We start from the raw sequence: 24,750 nt of genomic DNA, 5'->3' as shown, positions 1-24,750 counted from the left end.
TTGTGTCAAAAGTTGCGCAAAGTAGTGAGATCGAGCGAGCAGCAAAAGTGTGTGCCCTTGGCCCTTCATCAGCATCTTACTGATGCGAATGCGATGCCTCGAAAGAGTGAAAATGTGAGAGTGATAAAATCTTTCTATCATTTTCCGACAAATCATTTAATTTGTTATTTATGTGGGACAGTTGGTTTGATTTTTTGGGAATAAAGGTATACATTAACATACAAAATGATGCAAAATCGATAACATGCGCCCATTTAAAACAATTTAATTACTGATCTCTATCATTTATTATTATTATTTCTCTGTTTCTTTTTTTTTTATTTTCCGATCGATTGAATTGATTTTCATCAATGACATACTCGATACAATGCAACACATTCTCACAAAAAAAAAACATTCCTACATAAAATTCACATTGATAAAATGGCTGGAAAAATAGCTGTAAGTATTCTTTTTTTTCTATTTTATTTACTCTTTTAAATAACTTTTCCTGCGTTTTTTTTTGCTGTGCATGCTCTTGCAGTGCGTCTTTTTCACATGATTTATTTTTTTCACCAATTAAGTTTGTACGTTTTATTGACTAACTTCTTTTAGGCCTAAAATTGTTACGGTTAACAAAAATTACTTGGTGTTTGACCCTAATAATGTTTAACTGTTTTTCCGTTCTTATTTTCTTTTTGAGAAATTGAGAAATAGAGAAATAGCCCTCACAAAATCTTCTCAATTGTCACGATTTAATAGAAGAGTAACAAAAAAGAAATAATGTTGAAACATTAATAATAATTTTTTGACTACGTGAAAATATTTCACGTAACTTTCAACATGTACAGAAAAAATGTTATTCAATTGAACATCAATCAAAAGACACTTCAATTGTAAATAACATCATTTTTTTCGTTTTCTGGAGAGAAAAAATGTGATTTATCCATTGAGGAACAAGAAGAAAAGTGTGTAACGTCCAAATGAAGAATTAGCCGTTCTTTTGTCCCATTTGTGGCTTCCGGCAGTCGTTTATTGCATAATAAACAATTGCTGTTGGCCATTTATAGTGTCACCAAAGCAATTCTTTATTTATTTTTTTCATACAAACAATAATCTATCAGAAGCTAGTATGATGGAGGGATCATATTTGGAAGTTTACATTCCAAATAGTACATCCAACTCTTGCTCTTTACGCTTTTATTCTCTCTCAATGAATTATTTATTTGAAAACTCCTTACCTCTTGCCATCTCTTGACATGTGCCTTTTGGGTCTTATGAAGGTTTTATTGCACTCCCATGCTCAAAGAAGTCTTTAAACTTTCGTCCAATTTTAGTTATTTAGTCCCTTTTTCGTATGCTCTGAAAATATGCAATAACATAAATGTAAAACATTATCGATGATGGGTTTAGAAACCACACTATTTAACCCTTTAAGGACGAGAAGCTTTTCGCTGAGTGAAATTCAACGAAATCAAGTTTCCCTCGATATTTTAGCCTAAATAAGAGATTTACGGTTAAAAAGAAATTTTCCCATCCCTAGGAGTCCTGGAAAACTATGGGTCATATATGACCCAATCGTCCATAAAGGTAAAAAAACACAAAATTTTCCAGGCGACTAGTTTACTCGTTTGCTCTGTTATTTTTGTAGAAGGAATAACTTGAATATTGTGATAATAAAAAGAGTTATTTAGCGTACGAGTAAAAATTAAAACGATCAAAAATTAATTTAAAAAAATATCTCATTCAATTTTTAGTCTCAAAGAATCTTGAAGAGTGGTACACAAAAACAATAATTTTTATCATAAAAATGTATTAATGTTTACTTCATTTTTTTATTTTTATGATATTAATCGAAACAATTTCGAGTACTGGTAACACAGAGATAAATGTTGCATGCCTCACAAATAGAATTGGTCTTATAATCCTTTTTTTCTAATAGCACCATGTGCACCTGCGCCTTTTCTCAATTTTTTTTTTTAAACATGTTTCATGGTAATGGGTAGGTGCATTGTTAGTTGTCTCTGCGAATTTCAGACGTAGTTGCACATTGCTGTGAATCCGGGAGTTCTTCCGGAGTTGATGCGTTCTCGATGAAACTTCAAAGTCCACTTCATTCACGTCTTGTTCCAAGTATATTTTGTCGCTTTCGTTCAGGATAAAATTGTCGTCTGGGCATTATGTGGATGATTTCGTGGTCATTGATCTTGAATTTTTTTTCCATTTTTGAAGTCATCTACAAGAGTAAAAAGTTATGAATTTACAACATTTACGTAGAAGTATTTTATAAATTATCAAAATATTACCTGCTTCAGTCAGTATTTCACTGGGAAATCTCAGCTAAATGATATTATCACACAATATTACACGAATAATTGACTATTTTGCGCACACATAAACAAAAACATGAAACATTCTGACCTCAAAACTTGGAAAATCCATTCGGTATTTTTTACCTTTATGGACGATTGGGTCATATATGACCCATGAAAATTATAAAGCTTGCCTGAAAATACCAATAAACTATAATTTTTACTTTGTTGAGAAATATTATGTATAGTTATTACAATTTCTAGTCCCAAGAGGTTTTTGCTTAAAAAAAATAGAAATATTAAAAATATAAAAATTCAAGCACCAATGTGAAAATTTGAAAATTCGTCATTTTTGAGCTAAAATATTTTTTATATAGCAAGTAGCTGGAGATTTGCAAAAATTATCCTACATTCCTACATCTTTCTACTTTGTGATTAGGTACAAACATTAGAAAGAAATAACTTCAGGTAGTCAGGAAAAATTATTTTCTCTATGGGTCACGGGTGACCCAGTCTTCCTTAAAGGGTTAAGTCAAATTATATTTTTTCAATATTACTATACCTTCAAGCGGTTCGATCTGCATCATTTTTTCTTTATATTAAAATCTTTGATATGTTTTTTAAAGATATATTCACATGCTATTTATAATATAACACTGTGCAACAATTTTGAACTTTTTTTTTGTCCCTGGGTTCTCATGCTATTTTTTCTATTGCTAGGGTCAAATGATTTACGAAAATACTTATCATTTTGATTTCATTTGGATTTTGCACCTAGAATCTAGGCAAAACCGTTTTTGCCGTTTTTTGATACTTGGGTGCCTATATCTCCGATTCTGCTTAACCGATTTATTTCTCGTCATGGAATAATTTGTTCTCCTTTACATGCCCGATAAATCCTCTGAACAGATGAAGTTTGTACAACTGACACCAGGGGCGCTGTAGTCTCATAAATGTCAGAAAACATGGGAAAATCGAACTTTTTAGCAACTTTGATCCAAAATATCTCGAAAACTAAGACTTTCCCTAACAATCTGTTTTGTGGGTTTGATTTAAAATTTTGTAAAATAGATGATGAAAGAATTGCAAAGTTAAGTAATTGCATAGAGAAAGGCTTTTAAAGAACTCCGAGATCACAGTGTAAAAGTTTATGATGTATTTTTTGAAGCATTACACGCGTATGAATTTAATTTTCATTCATTTTAATTCAGAGTCGCTCATCAAAATCTCTGTCATTTACTAATTGCTCTCTTCGTACGAGATGTCTCACTTTTTTCTCTTTTTTTTATAGAAGAAATACAGAAAAGAGCTTAATATCATGCAATTGTGCTATTAAGCATTTGGCTAATTAAATTGATAATTAGGAGATTTTTATTTTTGGTTTAAGATGGGGGTGGAAGAGGACTTAAATAGAGCTTGAGAGAAATTGATTTTTCTACTCTCTGTAGAATCGAAAGAATTATAAAATGCGCGCGGTAAAAATTGGCGCGAAGTGGATATAGTGCCTCTAGCGGAAATAATGGGAAAAGTGGATGTAGAAAAATGATGTGAGTGAGAGAGATGGGTGAAATTGGTGTAATAAATTGTAGCGCTCCATGCGGTGGTTATCGGTATTTCTCGATAGTTGTCGGTAGATTATCGTGGAGTACGGACGGATGTCAAATGCGCTGTATGATTGTTTTGTGAGTTGTCTCAAGAAAAAGTGGCTAAATTTGTGGATTTTCCGGTGAAAAGTGCATTTAGTGTGACTATTAATGCATATGCTGTGGTGTCTGTGAGGTTTGTGAGGGAAATTTGGGTGGAAATGGGGGAAAATTAGCTGAAAAACAAACATACGTTCGCGAGTTGGAATCTTTCGGGGCGGGAGTCTTTTGCCTTCTTTTTTTTTCTTATTGCTCTGCCCTGTCCTCAGCAGACTTCTCTTCACTTTTATTTTGGCCTTTTTCTTTCTCTGACTCTTCCTTGGGTATATTAGGCCTGAGAATCTCATGGAACATGCACTCACACAGGCCGTAGAGAGAGGAGAGATTTATGAGGGAAAAACATTGGTATTTTTGTTGCTAAAAGTGAGTCATCTCATCAAGGCTTCCTTTGGTTTTAGCTTCCCCAAAAATTTCAAGGGGGTGGTGCCTGAAAATGGCAGGGAAAATCCGTCAAAAAAAATCATTGATATTTTTTCATGAACACCCTCTTATTGATTTTTCTCAGATATTTTTCCTTTTGTGGCTTTCCCACAGAAGTTCCTCTTGGATGGGCGCAGGTTTTTTGGGGAGGAAATTGCACTTGAATGTGGGAGGATGGTTTAAAATAATTCCTGGGAAAATTTGGGGTGGAAGACAGAAAAATCAATAATCAACACCTCTTATCAATGGCTGAATGGATAAATATCTCTTCTAAAGCATTTCCTCTCTATTACCAGAATAATTTTCTACTCTTAATATTACTGGTCCTTTGGCCCAAGAGGAATGGCTTCAAAATCAACCCAAAAATATTTCGGGATCAAGCCTAGGAGAAATTCATGGGAAGGGTAACCGGGTTTTGAGGGTGAAAATGGTTAAAGAGACGAAGTGTATGACACTAATGCCAAACACACCCAATGCAAAAGCAAAAGGGAACGCGTGAGAAGGAACAAAAGGGAGGACTAAAAGAAAAGGAACCAAGAGGGGAAAAGGTTCCCGGACAGTGTTGTGTGGGAGTTGCCGTCAGAAAGCCTTTTTATAAAAATAACATCCACTTGACTCAATCCCTCCGTCAAATAGTCCATTTTCCTGCACGATTGAGTAGCTCGAGATGGATAATTACTTTATTTTTCAAGTTTTCTTTTGAAAAAAGAGAGAAAAATCTCCAAGAGGGGCGTTCTAAAACAATGCAAATTGCAAAATAGCACCCTTGACCCTATTTTTTTTTTATGAGATGCACTGAGAGAGATTCCACTATCGCAGAATCACCAGATTCTACACCAAAGAATACGATGGTTCATGTACTTGAAAAACCAATTTTTTGTTTAAAGACTTCGAGAAAGTTTTAATTATAATTGAGAAATCACGCAATTGGCTTCTCTTCCACTCAATTGGGCAAATTTCATAATGATACATCCAATTCCAATAAGTAATAAACATTCCTCTGCTGTGCAAGTTTACTTTGAAAGAAACTTCCCAGGAATTCAAGAGGGAAATTGATAAGTTAATCGACTTCGAAAGAAGTGTATTTTTTTAGCGATTTGCTCTAGTTCTTGGATTTTCAATTTGTTTCTGAGTTCATAGGGCAATATCCTTTATAGTTCATGTAGGCTGGAAGCGTGAGTACTCAAATAGTCTTTTGAGAAGTGCAATGGCCCGAAGGGGTTTTATATTGCGGTCTGACTCATTTTATTTGGCTTGGTAATTGTGTTTTCCTTAACCCTTATTGCCACTTCTGTTAATCAAGTACGAGAAACTTGATATGGATTTTTTCCCAAAGGGATAATTCCCAAAAGTCGGACAGCGCTAAAAGTCGGACACATCGAAAATCAGAATATGACAGGCTGCTTCAGAACGCAGACTGTTTCTCCAAAATAAAACTGTTCTAAGTGCATTTTCTTTGTATCAGAAATCGTAGCAAACAACGCGTCTTGATGCGTTGTTACAAAAAGTCGTTGCTTGGATCAGCAACTGTGCTAACTGCATTTACTTTGTGTCTACATTCGTTGCAAATGCCAAGAGAATCTAGGAGAGTAGTAAACGCAGGGTAATTGTAAAAAGTGATTTTTATGTGACTATTTATTCATGAAAGCCATGTGAGGATCGTTCACGTGGACGAACTCAACAGATATTGTCATTCAACCTTACCAGAGTGTAATGTACAACCATGGTTTGAAGGACTAGGTAAATTGAATAGAAAGACTATTGTTATAATAAGTCGACTGATTTCGAACCATGTCGGATTAAGAGTACATTTACACAGGATAAATATAACTGATCATCCATTATGTGAGTGCTGTAAAGAATATGAGGACAGTCATCATGTCCTCTTCAGGTGTCCGCGATATGTGGTTGGCAGAGACGAGCTTGTGGCCTCATGCAGTGCTATATCCCCTAGCCTCCAGCTCAGGGACATATTAGCACTGTGTCTCGAGTGCAAGCTGACTGGACCTTTAATTATGATAGCCAGATTTGTCAAGAGAAATGGCATCCAAATATAATACTTCTAAGAATCCTGGTAGTATCACTCCTAGGAGTATTTAAAAGTGTATAGTACAGATTTATGTTATTTATGTATTTATTTTTATGTAAGTGATTGCGAGTTAGTGGCAATGTTCTACAATGTAAGTTTTCGGTCATGATAGGCCAAGATCCTGAGACCTGAATTAGAGAGGGATGGGTGGGGATATACAAAAAAAAGTGAGGATCGTTCTAACTCTAATAGAGTAATTCCCAAAAGTCGGACAGCGCTGAATGTGGGATAGCGCTAAATTTCGGACACATCGAGGCTGCGTCAGAACACAAATCGTCTCTTCAAAATGAAACTGTTCTAAGTGGATTTTCTTTGTATCTGCAATCGTGGCAAACAACGTGCCATGATGCGTTGTTAGTGACAAATCGTTGGTTAGATCAGCAACTTTGCTAACTGCATTTACTTTGTATCTACATTCGTTGCAAACGCCATAGGGGAAACTGGGACAGTAGTAAACGCGGGGTAGTTATGAATAATGATTTCTAGACATATGACGATCGTTCTAACTCTAATAGAGTAATTCCCAAAAGTCGGACAGCGCTGAATATCGGACACACCGAAAATCGAACTATGACAGGCTGCTTCAGAACGCCTGTTTCTCCAAAATGAAACTGTTCTAAGTGCATTTTCTTTGTACCTGAAATCATAGTAAACAACGCGTCTTGATACGTTGTTAACAACAAATCGTTGGTTGGATCAGCAACTGTGCTAACTGCATTTACTTTGTGTCTACATTCGTTGCAAATGCCATACAGCGAGGCGGCTTTGTTGATGATGATGGATCAGCAAATGCAATTAGCACAGTTACTGATCCAACAGACGAAATGCTGATAAAAAGCAAATGCTTTTAGAACAGCTTCGTTTTGAATCCTTTTTATCTCAGTAGTGTTAAATAAATTTAATTACGGCCTAAGTTTTGTGAAAATTTCACTGCCATCTCCTTTAATAGTGTTTACCGAAATGTGCCCATCGCCGGCTTATAGTTATCTTAATCCCAGGAACAAATAATTGGAAAAGGTTTTCGACTGTCGTGACTGACTGATACAGAATTTTCTTTGTAAATTGGTCAAATAATGAACATTACGGCAGAAGTTGTCATCCAAGTTCAAGTTCAGTGTAATAATTCATGCCTGTACGTAATTTTCCCTGCCATATTCGACACTTAATGAACAGCACATCCATCCTCGACACGTTATAGAGAATTAAATAGTAAAAATCAAGAGATACTCAGTGTTTCCGTCCACCTTAAGACTCAGTGCTGCATAGCAGAGTCGGGTGCATTTTTAAAATACTAGTAGGCTACGTTTCCTTTTTCAATTTGGTGCAAATCTACCTGTCTGCCAAAAATGGTTTACGTTTATGCACCTTTTGAGGTAGAAAAAATCGTGATTTATACAAGAGGAGATCCCTGAAATTTTGAATTACTTTTCAAAATTTGAGTATTATCGAATTGTTAGCAAAGCTTTGCAAATTAGACGATTTCTGAGAAATGCCTGTTTGCCTGTTTGATCTATCAGTATCTAACGTTATCGGTTCAGACATGTCAGGATTTCTAAGGTCTTTCTAACGTACCCAAACTTGCCCTTATCGGTTAAAACAGTATAACTCCATACCGTCTCAATGACCCCTGCCTACTTAACACTTAATAAGAGGAGCTTGATAAAATTGACGAAATTGACTATAACTTCGTTCCTGCGTTGCGAGATAGGGATTCGGGCTTTCGAATGACCCCCTAAAATTCTATCGAAGGATCGTTGAGATGACCTGTAGGGGAATTATGTAATTTTCGTGGCATTGTCACGCGTGAGTTCGAAACCTGACAATGTCATTCGAGCTTTTTTTGTCATATCATATGAGTTCGAAAATGCAATTCATTGATTTTTTTTAATGAAATCCATTTACTTGATGATTTTATGAAAATACAATACGTCTTGGTTGATTTGTTTAACAAAATTCATTGTCATTTGAATTGCCATAAATCTTAAATATGTGACTTCTGACAATGCCACGTGAGCTCAAATGGCAATGTCACGGCTATAGAATCGCATTTTCGAAAAAGGTCTCCTAAAATTCGAACCCAATTTGTCATGGGTCATATAGCATTGCCATAGTGTTACAGAATTCCCCTCCTGTTTTCCTTAGACCCCTTTACTTGAATTATTTTAGACCTTTAAAACTTACTTGGGCAAGTTACTTGTCGTTACTTCTGAAGGGCCTTGTTGAAGGACAAACATCTGTCATTCGCCCTTGGTTAGAGATAACAACTTGGGACCTTAGGGGACCTCACCATAAGTCGTTATTCTTTACTTGAATTACTTCAGGCTTAAACCGATACTATTACTTCCCCGGATGTATCTTGGGAATAGCCCTTTTTTTACGGATCATCATTCTCCGGCTCAGTCGAGAGGAATATCTCAATTGCATGAGTGTGTTCATGAGTGAATTACACATTTCTTTATAGATACTCTGATGGGGATTTGTGTGGGATGAGATCTCGGAAATTGAATGAAATGTATTCAGGAAAAAGACTTCTTGAAGATGTTTTTCATATAGCCAGACACCATAGTCTCTTCTATACGTATCTCAACTTAGTAAAGGGGAGAGAGATTATGTCTGTTAGAACACATTGCCATGTCCCATCTCACTTCACTCGTAGTTGAGCTCCGTTTATTGGCGGCGTGATTTTTCCTCTTCACTAATTAAAATCAGCATTTTGTGGAATGAAAAACACTAAAACTGATTGTTCTTGTTGGGGTTTTTGAGTGGTTTTCTTTGTTTTGTTGAATAGCGCATACTTGGAAAATCATCTTGGAGATTTATTCTCTTTTATATAAGAACTGGATGATGAGAGATGTTGCACTCGATCTGACTAATCCATATTCGTTTCGGGCAAACAAGTTGTGAATACAAGTAGTTTTGCCTTCCATTGGGGAATAGATCAGCTGCAGAAAAAAAGAGAATTGCATTCTACATGGTTTATAAAGAATTTCATTGCAACGATATGAAGGAATGATGGGAGGCAAAAAAGAGATGACGCACCCACTTTTTCATCTGGTCTCCTCTCGTCTCAATAATTCAATTTCCCATCTATTATTGATGATTAATCAATAGAGTGTTTTCATGAGTGCAATTTTATGAGTGGTGGTGTTGAGGAGTTGAGCTGAGGAACATGGCGGGAGGGCATAAGAAGGAGGCCAATCATCTGTATGTTGTCTCGTAGATTCCATCACAATTAATTTGATTGAATAATTAAGAGACAAGGAGTCAGCAATTATCATAATAATTTGATAAATTAAGTGACAAAAAGGCTCGTGATCGTGAATTAGAAGTGATTTCGTAAAAGAGGTGAAAGAGAAAAGGTATAGGTAGTGAAGGTGAAAAGGTGTTAGTCACAAAAGGGCCCGAAATTGGAGACTCACGGGAATTTCTTGAAAGATACATTGAAAAAGTGCTTGGATCAGTGTTATGAGAAAATGAGTACGCCGATCACGTCGCAGCAGCAACAAGCGGGGGTTCAACAGCCTCCGGCGGTACCACAGGGTGGACCACCCCCTGTGCCCGCCACTAAACCCATACTTTCCTCACCCGGAGCCTATATGGCCAATTTTGTTCCACCAGGAGTCCCATCGGCGCCCACAGCGGGCATCCATGGGGTCAATAAGCAACACGAGAAGCCAGTGATTGCTGCTAGACCCATACCACCACCAACTCTGCCCAAGTACACCTCCAGCTTCGGGAAGATCGATCGTGATCGCAATGAATTCGGCAAGATAGATCGATCTGAGAGGGAAAAGGTGCGACTTTCTCATTAAACAAAATAATAAAAGCCCCTTAAGCCACTTTTGTTAATTCGTAGCTGAAAGAGGAAGGAATCGATCATGATCAGCTTGAGCCAATTTTTTATCCCAAATATATATTTATCATTAAGGCTTTTGTTTTATAAAGTTTTTTTTTTCTATAGAGTGGAAGTTTTCATGAAATATTCTTCAAATGAAGTTTTGAGGTACTATTATGTGAGATTCTTTTCTTAAACTCAAGAATGTGACCAGATAAATTCCTTATCAATTGCTTAATATTCAATTCGGCGATATCCATGTACTTTACCAGTTATCTCGGACAACATACCCATACTTCTTTATCCTAGACACTTTTCCTTCTTAACAAGTAGAATTAGACTTGAAAAAATGCTTATAAAAACTAGCTTATAAATTTGATCTAAAAAATATTGTTTATCACTCAAATGTGGAACCTTATAATTAATAAAAAATGCTAGTCAGATGTACAAAAGCATTAAATTGCAATTTGCAGTAACCGTTTTATTTTGCAATCTAATTATTCTAGCAATTTTGACATAAAACATCAATGTCAGTAAAGGCAAATCTTGTGACTACAGTAGACTTTTTCTCAATTGGGCATTTGGGGCGAAATGTCATCCGGTTTATCGATAGATTTGGGCGTTAAAGCCTTTGTAAATTCCACAAAAAGCGCTCAATAATAAAGGATCACGATAAAATAGGAAGAACTACAGCGAATTTGAGCAAATTAGCTTCATAATTAAACGTGAAAATTGTCAACAAAATTTTCCGCACGATTGAAAAAGAGCCGATTGAGTGAGAGTCTACTATATATGGGTCCGAGTGAGTTAGACAGCCTAAACATAAAATAAAAGAAGCAGAAGAAGAAAGGCAAATCTTTCATGACGTAAAAACTGCTAGAATAAGAGTTACGTCATGAAACTGTTACACTGTTAGAAAAAAAGTAAGGCTCAAAAATAAATCTTCATAGTTCAATTCTGAAATCGAGAAATTTCAATACTTTGATTTTCTAACACTAAACCTACTAAGACCCGGTCAAAATGACCGGTTTAAAATTAACACAAATTTAAACGGTGCAATGTTACTATCAAACTTTATTAATTTCTTAAAATATGCATGTAATACATTTTTCTGTCTTTAAATTTTAATTTTTTGCTCTTTTCCAAGACAAATTTGTTGAGTATCCTACCCTACCGCGGTTTGTCATTTGACCGAAAAACGATCAAAAACGGTCGGTAGGTTTAGTGTTAAATGTGAAAAACCCTGTGATTTTCTTTTTAAAAATACTACTCTTGAGATATCTGTATTTTGTGAATCCAGAGTAAACATATTTGTCCTTAGTTTATTTTAAAACCGATTCTTTAGTGTATTTCTTATCCTGATTTTTATCTCAAAATCGTGTTCAAAATATCCAGTAAAAAAATGAACATTATGATATAGTTTGGATTTAACAATTTTAACAATTTTTCGAATTGCTTCATTTTTACAGCGATTTTTCTTATCGAAGAATTATTAAAATTATAGAAATATCATTAAGCAAACGAATTGTGGTTAATTTTAGAAAAAAAAAAAAATTGCCAAGAGATGAGAGAGATTATCACATATAAGATTACACTCAGCTCTTCGTTATCCGGTACACGGTAAAAACTTTTGGACACTGACCAGAATATTGGAACAAGTTTTCCTTGGAACAATTTTTTTGGAATCAATTCGTACCAAAAGAAGATATTTGTTTGTTCCAAAAAGTTTTCAAATTTCGTCTTACAGTTAAGGCTTATACTTCAGCCGAGATGGATTTCCGAGTTTTGATATCCGGGTGACAGCTGGCAAATACTGACGGTTGATGTACAGTAGAGTCTCTCAAATCTGAATCTCTCAAATTCGAACGCCGTTTGGATTCAAAATGTCAATTGTGAGGTTATGTTAGAAAGTTCGTATTCTTTGGTGAATGAAAATCATATTTATGTGCTTCTTCCTGAATGTTTACATACATTTATGGTCGTGTAAAATGAAATGGAAGTATGTTACCACAAAACTTGTGAGAAATTACGGGAATTTGATTTAAAGTGCAATTTATTCTCACATAAATTCAGTTAGTTTTAAAAATATCGTTCGAATTTGGGAGGTGAGAAATGTCAAAAATACCCCCCAATCGTTCGAATTTGAGAGACTCTACTGTATTCAAAACTATTTTTTACGAAACATGCAGTTTATCCAATGTGAATTTCTTCAAAGTTTTTGATACATAATTGTGATATAAAAATGAAACAAAAACACACCACATAGAAAATTCTGTTGTTTTTATACGGAAAATAAATCCACATAGTATACAAAGTATAAAAACCGTTGATTAGAGTCAAGAAACCTAAAGGTCATGTTGTTCCTAAATCAGTCGGATAACGAAGACCTGAGTGTAATACTTTCTAAACTGCGAGATTGACAAAAAAATATCAAGTGTTTTTATCTTGTCTCTTTCCCATTTGCCCTACTGCGTACAAAGTTGGCAGCCATGAAATTCCACGAAAATTGATCGAATCACAGTTGGCACGCATGGAAAATTGCTCGAATTGCTTTTCAGATGATTCAGAAACTCCAGTAAACAATAAATACGAAATGTAATATCTTACTGATCTTATTACTTTACTAGAATGCACTCTTTCTAACATACGTAGTTTTGCATACTATACACCGAGCTTAATCGTCTGGAAAGCAATTCAAGCAATTTTCCAAGCATGCCAACTGTGTTTCGGGGGGTTTTCGGTAGGTTTCCATGGCTGACAACTATGCACTCCATAACAGTTGACAGGTGCGAGTGGGAGGCAAGATCAAACACTTGTTATCATTTCTTGACATTCTCGTAGTTCAGAAAGTATTTATCTCAATCTTAAATGTGACAGCTAGGTCAAAGATAAACTGCTAGAATTAGGAGTGCCCGATGGAAACGTAAACAATTTCCGTGTACATGAATATTTGTCGCATTTTTACATTCCACTCATTTAGCACTTTGCACTTATATGAGCTTCTACATTTGAGTGTATAACCTCGTGAGAATGTCCTCTTATCAAAAGTAAAATCACTGTGGTGAAAAAAGAATCCACTGCAATTTCCCGATTCATTAAACTTCGCGATAAGATAAGGTGTATTATAAATGCTGTGTTATAGAGAGAAAAGTTTGCACTAAATAACTTCACACGTTAATTAGCTTCGTGTTTTTTCGTAACAGATGATAAAATTTGATTTATCAAATTGAATATGCAATTGCATATTTCCTTTTAAATTCGAATACTTAATTTCTTCTTTAATTACAAAACAATCAAGACTAAACTTTCTTTCGACAAAAACATAAATTTTTGAATAAATGCAACTAGCTCTCTTATGAATGAAATATTTCATGAAAACTTCTACAATATCTGCTGAAATATTCGTCACGCTCTTTCTACTTTAAAACCGCCAAATTGCACAGATTTATTCAAATGGCCAAAAATCATGTTGAAAGTCTCTAATTGAGAATTGGGCATCAACAAAAAATAAAGACATTACACCACTTGAGATACTTTTTATCGTTTCTTTTACTACACATTACAATTTTCGGCAATTAAGTTTAAACCATGGTCTAAATTCCTTTTTTTTAACATATCACGTGTTTGATTTCTGTACATGCTTTTCACTCTGAATACAAATGGGATTAAATTCTTAAGAGGAATTTAGTGAGAATGAATTCCAAAACTGTCACAACACTTCTATTTCAATGCACTTAATACGGGATGCTTTTTTTTCTATAAATAAAGCACAAGAAGCCATTTGAATATACCTACATATCTTTTTTTTTTAAGTGAAGATGAATAGTGAATGAAATTTCGTTTTATTTTTATGCATTTGCCAAAGATCTATTTTTTTCATAAATTTTTTCTATCATTCCTCAACATCAAAAACACGATCGTATAGCGTTCCATTGACTCTGTGGAATTCTCTAATTTTGTGTTACACTAAAAATGTTTATTGTTGTGTGACACGGGTTAAATATATAAGGCTATAGAGAGGAGAGTTTGAGGAAATAAAGCGTGTGTCGTTAAGATTTTTTTTATGAGACTCCCCGCCTGAAAATGAGAAGATTTTTGGGGGGCGGCGAAAGTCCTAATATTGGAGAGAGAGAGAGCTTATAGTGATTATACTTCTGTTTGGATTTTTATTTGGGTCTTTTTAACACCAAATCTGTCAAGATGTATAAAAGACATTCAAAGAACGAAAAAAGTACTTGAGGGGCAACTATAAATGAAATTCTAACTCAATCGTGTCACAATAAATTCATAGGAATGGCACTTTAAGCGTAAAATATGAGAATAAATATTATAAAAGAAAACTATGTGACGTCTTGAGTGATCAAGAATCTGTGAAAAAAGAGCTTTACGGTCTGTTTGTTGTTGAAAATGGAGAACTGGGTGGTATAGTTAACCCCTTTTACACCAATTTTAATTTTCAATTCACATTATGGTACGTGCAAGTTTAATTGATAAATATTTTTTCGAGTGTTAAAGACAAAAATACAGAAACTCATATTAGTAATGTTTGCAATATAAATTTGGTTATTTCTAGCAGTTTTGACATTAAACGTCAATGCAAGTTTGAATGCCTATGCATTTGTAAATAGAAGAACTAACAAAATTAATGTTCCTCGCTGAAGATAATCTTATAACCTGTACCGGATAACAGGTTTTGTAATTTCTTATCAATTATAACAACTGTCAAAACTGCTAGAATTTGGTTTGTTTGGATTGCTTGCTACTAGAATCAGGCCTACTCATTTGTATTAGCGTTTGCTTTTCACGAATCATGAATTGAATTATCAGAAAAGAATTTCATTCAAATTGACATTCAAAAATTTATGTCAGACTTACAAGTAGGGTTGCCCGATGAAATTGATCCCAGAAAATAGGTCTGTTAACATTCAGATTTTGTTTGATTATTATAATAAAAATGCTGACTCAACTGTCCTGAAAGAAACTAAGCCTTCCCACAAGTGACTTTTCTAGTCCTGCATTATTATTTTCCGTATAAAGGGATGGGGTTGTCAGTCTCATGCCCGTGGAATTATGGTGAAGCTCACTGGACGCAATTCTATTGGGGGATTCGAACTCAAGACACTTGTATCATAAGTACTCTACTACTTGACCCATTGAGTGCCTTTATAGTTTGATTATAAGTTCCTAAATATTATAGCGATTACAGCATTTGAAAATTGTTCATACAGACAAAATCAGACAAAATATTAATGTGTCTGTTTAAAATAGTTGTGTGACTGCTAGAATTTTTACATTGAGACTGCATATTACGTAAATTTACATTTGTTTTAAAAATTGTTTACTTCACAAGGCTAAAACAGATAATGTTTTTCATGACATTAAGCACCCTTAAACAATTAAAAAGCAAACTGCTAGAATTAGGCTTGCCTGATTAACCTAAATATACTGGTCATGGGAAAATCACACTTGAAATCCTAAATCAATTCCTGTAGATAAAATATCCGGAGGTTCCTCAAATACCTGCAAAGGGAGAGAATATCTCAATTCTGGCGAAAAAGAACCGCCTTCTCTCATTTGCCGATGCACTGTGGTTGAATTCAACTAAATTTATTTAACAACTAATTCAATTAAACTAAACTGATTGGCAAAATAAATTCTGAATTAAAACATGATTCCGAGATTACCTTTTTGGCATAATGATAACTTCCGGTGGTGTTGCCTGATGATATCCATTAAGAGTTACTATAACATAATTTCCTATACAGTAGACTCTCTCAAATTCGGGCATATAGGACTGAAATGTCAGCCGAGTTAGACAGAAATGCGGGCGACAAACTTTTTGAAATGCAACGATTTTTTATTAGTGTGCATATAGATATTGAGTTTACACACTCATATATAACGTAAATTGCATGAAAATCCCTCAATAATGCAAAATCACATCAAAACTAAGACAAACCATGCCAAATTTGACCATATTTGATTCATTTGGTAATCATAATTAAACTTGAAAAATGTCAACAAACTGTTGACATTTTAATCTAACTGCTGTCCGAATTAAAAAGTAGCCCGATCTTAAAAGAGCCGAATTTGCGAGAGTCTACTGTAGATATCAACTTATGGTTCGACTTATTTGACTCGTTTTTACGTTGCATTTGAGTACTCTTCCAAGAATTTCCAAATGACTTGAATGTAAACTTTTTAAATGAATACAATTCTGCTAGAATTGGGGTTGTCCGTTGCATTTCTTTTCATTTTATTTTGTTTAACAATTACTACACAGAAAAAAAAATATTTCGTAAAATTATTCGTAACAGATTAGTGAATTCCTATTGGGGACTTACGAAATGCTCGTAAATCGATCCTCAAGTGATCAGATCATGTTACGCACAATGTTTGTGAAAAAAGTACAAACTTTTACGAATTTGTTTCTGGTTAATACGATTTACAATCATTTCGTAAGTCCCCAATAGGAATTCACAAACATTTACGAACAATTTTACAAGGTATTTTTTTGTTTACGTGATTAAAGAGAAGAAAGTTTATTTATTATTGTTATTTAACTTTTAATGAAAAACTGCTAGAATTGGGGTTGCCTAAGGTAATTTGTAATTCACATTAGAATTGAATTCTCTTGTCTATTCGATCTTTAAGGTTGAATACTAATATGAGTTTCTCTATTGAGACGCCAGCTCTACAAGATTGTGATTATACTAATGGCATAATTACTAATTCAAGTGCATAATTATACCATAAAAATCTTAAAGATATCATTTCATTGTACATTAATACCTCATTGACGCACTGCAACCATCAACATTTATCTCAATAATTTTCTTCGCATAAAAAAAAAGAATTACATGGTGTTGAAGGGGTTAATTGAGCTCAAGCTTGTAAAATGCTCTCTCCTCCTCTCTTTTTGTATCTAATTGTGAGAAAATGTGTGGAAAATGTCAAATGCACTACGGGAGAACTATGACAAAGGAGAAAAAAAATCATCTTTGATGAGCGACAAGGGGTGTGAAAAAGACTTTTACTAAACGATTAATTGCTTAAAGAATTTCCTGCGACAGAGAGAGAGACAAAAATGATTTTAGGAAAAGATCATTAAGATGTTTATATGCTAAACCTTTAGGATTAGTTATATAATTTTTAAGAGTGGATGTTGATGAATAATTGTTGTTGAACTCTCAAACAAACAAAAAAAGGAGGGCATTGGTGGATCCTATCGAATTCCCAGTCTCGATCGATTGGCGTATAAACAGAGACTTCTGGAGCAAAACGGTGGCCTGGGGGGCGTTATTGAGAAGAATGGAAATGGCGATAGTGCTGGCCTACCGTCTGCGGTAAGAATTTTGCCATCATCAGCATCACAATTAAAAAATAAATAAAACACGCATTTGTGAAAATGAAAATTCACCCAGAATAAATTCAGGAATGACCGCAAACAAGTCTAAGGACACTTTTTGAGAAACAGAATTTCACGAGTGAAAATGCTTTTTGGGTTTTTTTTTTATTAATAACTTTGTGGATATGGAGAAGGCATTCAGGCTTCGCACACGCACACACTCTGGCTTCGAACACTCTATATTTGTCCCGAATTCCTTGAATCTAATCTATCCATTACAGTATATTTTAATAGCTCAGATTCATTAAAGGATTATGGGAAAAATATGAAGTGTCCGAAGGTAGAGTAAGTGCGAAGCCTAGCCTTTCCTTACTTGGTGATCGCTGCTTTTGATATTCTAACGCTTAAACACATTTTCAGTAGTTTTTTCATAATATACATGGTGAGAAAATGTTACAATGATAATCGTACATCAAATAATTAACTTACAATTTAAGTTACTGCGAGAAAAAAAAACAGTATATCGTATATGTATTTCTCTATTAAAATAGGCTGTTTTTGCTTTGAACGGCTCAATTATCATTGCATTTTTTACTGTGTATTATGTATGATTCATTTTCTCGGCGTGTGCTTGAGTGGCTTTTCATAAGAGTGATCTTGTGTGATTATTTGGAGAAGATGAACATTTTTTTTTGTTATATTGAATAAATAGACATCATTTCCTGTTTGGTCTGCATTTGCTCTCATTTGGCATTCTTATTATTTTTCTTTGGTGTGTGAGAGAGTGTCTGATGTGAAAAATAATCTTTAAGAGAGATGGCAAAAAAACCACCAAGATGACGATTTAGTATATATGGAAAATTGAAAGAAATAGTAGAAAGAGAGAAGATTATGGTTGGTAAAAGAAAGATTAACAGACAAGATGAACTTTACAAGCGATAGAGATTATAAAATGTATATTTTCTCTAATGTCCCATTCTGTTTGGTGTGACTTTTCATACCAAACATGTCAACAGAGTTGCAGTGATAAGATAAGGAGATCTTATACACAAACTCCTCATAAAAGTGCATTTTGTGATGGAAATTTGCTAAAGACATTCCATCTTCATAGCACAATAAATTCCACAGTGCTTTCACATGGAAATGCGAAACGCTTGGACAATATTTGCAGAGTCAGTAATTTTATTTTTTTTTGTCTTAATGGAATTATTGCTACTCACTATTCTTTCCTATGCGTTTTATAAATTTTAACAATGAACTCTGTGGAATTTATGCATACAGAGGGATATACAGTAATTATTTCTTGTGGTTTTTCAATTAAAGCTATTCGGTTTTCTTGGGGTTTGGGATGGGCCAATGATTCATGTTTTTGTACCTATTGTTTATGAGTTTGTGCAAATTATAGTACAAGCTAAGAAAATATTGATTCAGATGGATTTAGACGGTTAAGACTTGAACGTATTTTGTGTTTTTGACGTAAGATTGGAACAGATGTAGGGAAGCGTTTGCAAAAATTTCTATTGATGATAAACATGGTAAGGAAGCTATTCAAATTAGCGGTTTTCTTTGTGGTGCCCAAGGCATAATGCCCAGCGCTAAATAACTTTTGTTTGTAAACATGTTTTCTAAATTTTCTATGAGAGTGAGCGAGATGACTAGATCTAGATCTCACTCACTCTCATTGAAATGTCAGAAACATGTTTACAAAACAAAAGTTATTGTGCGTTGGGCATAATGTCCAACGCACAATAACTTTTGTTTAGTAAACATGTTTTCGACATTTCAATGAGAGTGAGTGAGATCTAGATCTAGTCATCTCGCTCATTCTCATGGGCAATTTTGAAAGCATGTTTACAAACAAAAGTTATTGTGCGTTGGGCATAATAATATTTGTTTTGTAAACATGTTTTAGACATTTCAGTGAGAATGACTGAGATCTATATCTATTCATCTCGCTTACTCACATAGGAAATTTTGTAAACATGTTTTCAAAATTTTCTGAGTGAGCGAGATGACTATATCTAGAAATGTCAAAAACTTTGAAATGTCAAAAACATGTTTATAAAACAAAAGTTATTGTGCGTTGGGCATTACAGTCTAATATAAATATTTATGATTTACTTTATTTTATTCCACTTTTATTCCACACAAAAAATGACAAAATTCTTTTACTCTAGAGGTAGCTCATTCGTACTAAGGCGGTGGTGGACATTTCAGAGCAAAGGCTTTAATTTTTTTCGGGCTAACTATTACAATATTTTTGTTTTTAAATGAATTGAATTAAACTTTAAAATGTTAAAAATTTTACGAAAAATAATATAGGGGAAGACGTGGTACCTTCACGCGACTCAAGCTTCGGAAAACTCATATTTTGTGTGTTTTTTAATGGATTTAACAAATGGCTCTTTATAGAAAATCTGAGACATTGGACAAACTCCTGAATTATGATGCTCCCTCCATCCTGAAAATGTCGTACGTTTGCTAGTACATTTTATATGAAAGAATGTACGATTTTTAGGGACAGATGGAGTATTATAATGTGTCAAATTAATTAAAACCATATTGAGAAAAGTCAGTTGTTTATTTAATTTCACTGATTTTCAAGCCAAATTGGGGTTTATTTACCTCAAAATCCTTTTTTGTATCAAAGAGTTATTATAAAAAATGGAAAAATAAAAATTTCTCAAATTTTAACAATTCCTAAAAAATAATTATAATGCGTAGAAAATTCATTCTTTTATTAAATTTGTCGGATTTAGTAAGGTCCTTGACACACTTAGGACTTAAGCCGAGAGACAGCTTAGTGGAAAGTGATAGAAATGTGGTTTAACAATTATTTCGAATATAATTACGCTAAGCCGTCTCTCGGCTAATCCTCAGGTCTGTCAAGGCCCTTACTTTCTTCGCACTTCCAGGGGTCCATCAAGCCTAATAAAAAGTGAAGCTTTTTTCACTTTTCCTTGTAAAAATTTTGCAGGTATTGCACCGCAACTTAAACAAATTTGTTCATAGTTCTTCTATTATTTTCGGCGATTATTATGAAATATGTGTTTTTAGATATCTTTTAATGCACGATTTCGAAATATATCACGGTGCTATCAAACTAGGATTTTCACAATTTAATTTTAAATTCAATTGAGCCAATTGAGCATTATAACCGTGCTATCATATTATGATTTTTTCAATTTGTAAATTCAATTTAATTTTCTGATGAATTGTTCCTATGCGTTATTTTGCATTAAAAATCATTTCATTTGATAGATTTTCACTTATTTATTAATATACACCCAGTCCCGGGATTATGCACATTTTCGGGACCGAAAAATATACGCGAAATGGCTATATGCATACCCGCAGGCGATTTCTTTTGAATGAATCAGCCATAGAATGAATTTCACACAGAGTAAAGTAGTCATAACAAAAATATTCAACTGTTTAAAAAAATTCATCAAAAAATAGTGCATAATCCCGAAGTGCATAATGCCGGGACTGAGTCTAAACTAATACTTAGCCCACCAAAACATGTTTTTTAAACATGCTAAAATAGCATAAATGCAGTTGCTCAATTAAATTTGAATTCAGCAAATTAAAAAAAATTTTAAAATTGCTCATTAATTTCAAGTTTATTGTAGTTAAACAAGTAGCCTTTGAACCAAATTGTTCTTATGAAATTTATTTAGTCGTAATTAATTATTATTTGTGGCCAAAAAAAAAGTATAGAGTGATTAGTGATAAACTTGTACGCAAGTGAAGCTTCAGTATCGGGAGTAATTTGCTGGGTTTCTCCAAAGCAATTCAAAGGAAATTGTGTCAAGAAATCTCAGTTGGGATAACTTCATACAGATTTTCAACAAAACTGTTTGAGAATCTCTTCATGAACCCCCTTGCCTACATCCCTTTCTTCTGGCTTTGGGGATTCTTTTGCATAACAGATAAGTGACTTATAAGACATTTTAAGTACTATCACAAATTTTCCGGAGTCATTTATAATCAAAAATCCCGCGGAACTATTTAAAATTGAGCAAATTTCTTGCAAAATGTGTCCTATTTCTCATTTTTGAGATTCTCACAATGTTCTCACTATGCAGCTGAATCGCATTTCCGAAATCTCTGTGACAAATTTCTCACTGGACAATTAAAATACACTGGTTGTGATTCTCACAGGGTTCTCATTTTGCTGCTGAATCGCATGTTCGAAAGCTTTTGTGACTTTTCTCACGGGAGATTCTCAGTGACATTCTCAAAGGTCTACTGTATCCACCCCCTGGATAATTTTCATGTAAATTCTAGAAATCTTATAATGCTCAATTGGCTCAATTGAATTTAAAATTAAATTGTGAAAATTCTAGTGTGATAGCACCGTAAGATTTCGAGTACTTAGCAAATCCTAGGATGCTTTGTCACCCCTTTTTTTTAGAACAAAACAACTTTAGATGAAATGTCCATTTAGATCAAATTTAGATCAAATGTCCTTAAAAGGTTAAACTGCGAGAAAATCAGAAATGATTGCAAGTATTTGATCTTGCATCCCATTTGGACATGCCCAGCAACGAAAGAGTTTGGGGTTCGAAAGGCCGCGACGGTGGCGGCCTCCCAATTTGTTGCCAACTGCAAATACTGGAGTACAAGGTTGGCAGACATGAAAACTGCTCGAAAACTGACTGAATTACAGTTGGCACGCTTGGATTTTTTTCTAAACCATAATGGTGTCTACACATTGTTAGCAGTTTTCATAAAAAATTGCTCTTTTGAAGGAAATCGTCTGCACTGTTGCAGGTAGAAACGTCAAAATTTTGTCAAAAATGCGATTTTTGACGAAAATTGCTCCCAATGTGTAGAGGCCTTAAGGGCAATTTGAGTAATTTTCCATGCGTGACAACTGTGATTCGGTTAGTTTTCGAGAAGTTTTCATGCTTGCCAACTTTCAACGTCACAGAGAAAGAAGATCGCTTTGTTGAATAGCTCATTAAATCCACAATTTTTTTATGAAAGTAAATTTTACTTTACTGCATAATTTATGCAAACCTTCTTGATCATCTCACTATATATTGCAATAATCTTTCTAACATGATAGCTTCGTAAGACGGTCACAAGAGGCATCATTGGTGCTGTATATTTAAGACCGTGAAATTCAATTTATCAAACTGCAATTCTAATGATGTACCCTATAAAATATGAATGTTTTTTTCTTCAAAGAAAATAAAGCAATTTGAAATTTTTTATTGCATAAATTTAATTATTTTCCCAAAGTGTTAGATAAATATTTTTTTCTCTTTTGAACTCAAACCACTTGGGAATTTCCTTGTGAAATATGAGAAAAGAATAACACTTAAGAGACATCAAGAAGTGTTTACAAAGAAATTGTGTTTCTACTTTGGTTTAAAAATAGATGGAAGAGACAAACTGGAATTTTTTCCTATGTAAATGACAAGTGATATGAGCAATTAATGGTATTCACATTTTTTTTTCTCTAAATTGTAATTAAAAGAATGAGGTTTGCAGACTAGAAATTTTAGTGAATTACGTAAAAGTTTTGCTTAAATCAACTGAAGTGTGTTAAAGTTAACAACTTTCTGGTTGAGGTAAAAGGATGGGTAATTGGAGAGTGTGACTCTGTGAATGAACTCATTCAGGAAATGGCCTCAGCAGTATTCAATGAAATATTGATATATAAATGGCTTGTAATTGTACCACCAAGTGATTATATTGGTGGAAGTACTGTTGTATTATATATATATGTAAAATGTATCAATAAAATAGCAAAAATGGCCTAGTTTTCGTTATCAAATTGAGTTGTATTATATTTTTGTCTGTTTTGAATTTTATTATCGGATGATTGTGGTAATTAAATGCCATAGATTGAGAGAGTTGAGTGTTGGGAAGTTCGCAATTTGCTGTTGCTTCCATCTTTTTGTCTTTGTGCAGCACTTGTGGGTCAATACAGTGAATGATGAAAATTTAACAAAATTTTTGCATAATTTCTGTGCTATTTAATATAACTCAAAAGCCACTGCATTCTACTAACCACTGCATTTGCATACACAAATTAATCTATTTTTGATTTGACTTTTGATTTAATTATCACATAAAATTTATAATTTGTTTTGTTTTTTCTTTCCTTTTCGGTTGGTTATTATTCTTCGGATGACACGAAATACACAAAAAAAAATAAATTTGAAAAACCTTCCCACAAAAAATAAAACCAATAAAATTATACTTGTGCAAAATGTGCACAAAATCAGTTACAATCGAAGAGGGAGATGTTCTTCAAGCAGGAAACCACTTCGACAAATTCCACCGCGCTCAATAATCATAATCACAATGTAACAGCGACACAAGTAAGTTTTTTTTGTTTAAAGTTGTCTGCACAGAGTTTTTGATCAATTTATTGATGAGAGAAAGAATCATCATAAGTGCAATCAAAATTGATCATTTTTTAACAAGAAAATTTCTCTTTAGACATTTTCCATTATTATTGACAACTTTATTTGGCAAAGACAAAAAAAAACATCTCAATTGGCTGTCAAAGATACAGCAATGGAAAGCATTTAAAAAACAAAAAAAAAATCAGACAGTCGAGAGAGATTGTGATACTCAGAGAGAATAACAAGAAAAAAATTGGCATGAGTTGAAAGTTATTAATTGAACTTCTTTCACAGCAGATCTCAGCGACTTCTGTATCTTCGGCCACAACACCATCAGCAGTGGACAAAGTGGTCACGGCCATTAACAATGGGCACACAAATGCCACAACTGTGAACAATTTGAATAATATTTCCGCAAGTAAGGAAAAGCGTGATTTTTCACACGAGAATAACCATCAGGATTCAAATAAGATGGTAACAGAGCGGCAGGATAGGGAGAAGCAGCAGGCGATTGTGCGTCCCAAGCCAAAGGAGCTGGAGGGATATGTGGGTTTTGCAAATCTACCAAATCAAGTCTACAGGAAGGCTGTTAAGAGGGGTTTCGAGTTTACTCTTATGGTTGTCGGTAAGTTGTTTCATTCTGCTATTTATTTCAATGTCAGAATCATGATATCTTAACTAGGTATTTATTTAGAAGAA

At 34.0% G+C, this 24,750-nt stretch overlaps 1 protein-coding gene across 35 annotated transcripts in view; it reads left to right on the top strand.

Moving 5' to 3' along the window:
- Positions 1-408: 408 nt before the first annotated feature.
- Positions 409-24,750, top strand: part of LOC129804891 (septin-7) — a 55,886-nt gene continuing 31,544 nt past the window's right edge. For 6 of the 35 annotated variants that reach the window (XM_055852635.1, XM_055852632.1, XM_055852631.1 and 3 more), the window contains exons 1-4: positions 3,912-4,070; positions 9,724-10,297; positions 23,929-24,024; positions 24,346-24,676. In XM_055852635.1, coding sequence (XP_055708610.1) covers positions 9,977-10,297; positions 23,929-24,024; positions 24,346-24,676 — 748 coding nt within the window. In that variant the 5' untranslated portion in view covers positions 3,912-4,070; positions 9,724-9,976. Of the gene's footprint in view, positions 442-3,910; positions 4,071-9,723; positions 10,298-17,546; positions 17,685-23,928; positions 24,025-24,345; positions 24,677-24,750 lie in introns of those variants that run through there. The other 29 variants (XM_055852622.1, XM_055852621.1, XM_055852617.1 and 26 more) reach the window with 15 other exon arrangements.

Source organism: Phlebotomus papatasi, chromosome 2 (genome assembly GCF_024763615.1).
Source record: "Phlebotomus papatasi isolate M1 chromosome 2, Ppap_2.1, whole genome shotgun sequence".
NCBI classification, from domain to species: domain Eukaryota; kingdom Metazoa; phylum Arthropoda; class Insecta; order Diptera; family Psychodidae; genus Phlebotomus; species Phlebotomus papatasi.
Note: the sequence above shows the minus strand (reverse complement) of the source record. Positions and strands in the feature narration are given on the sequence as shown.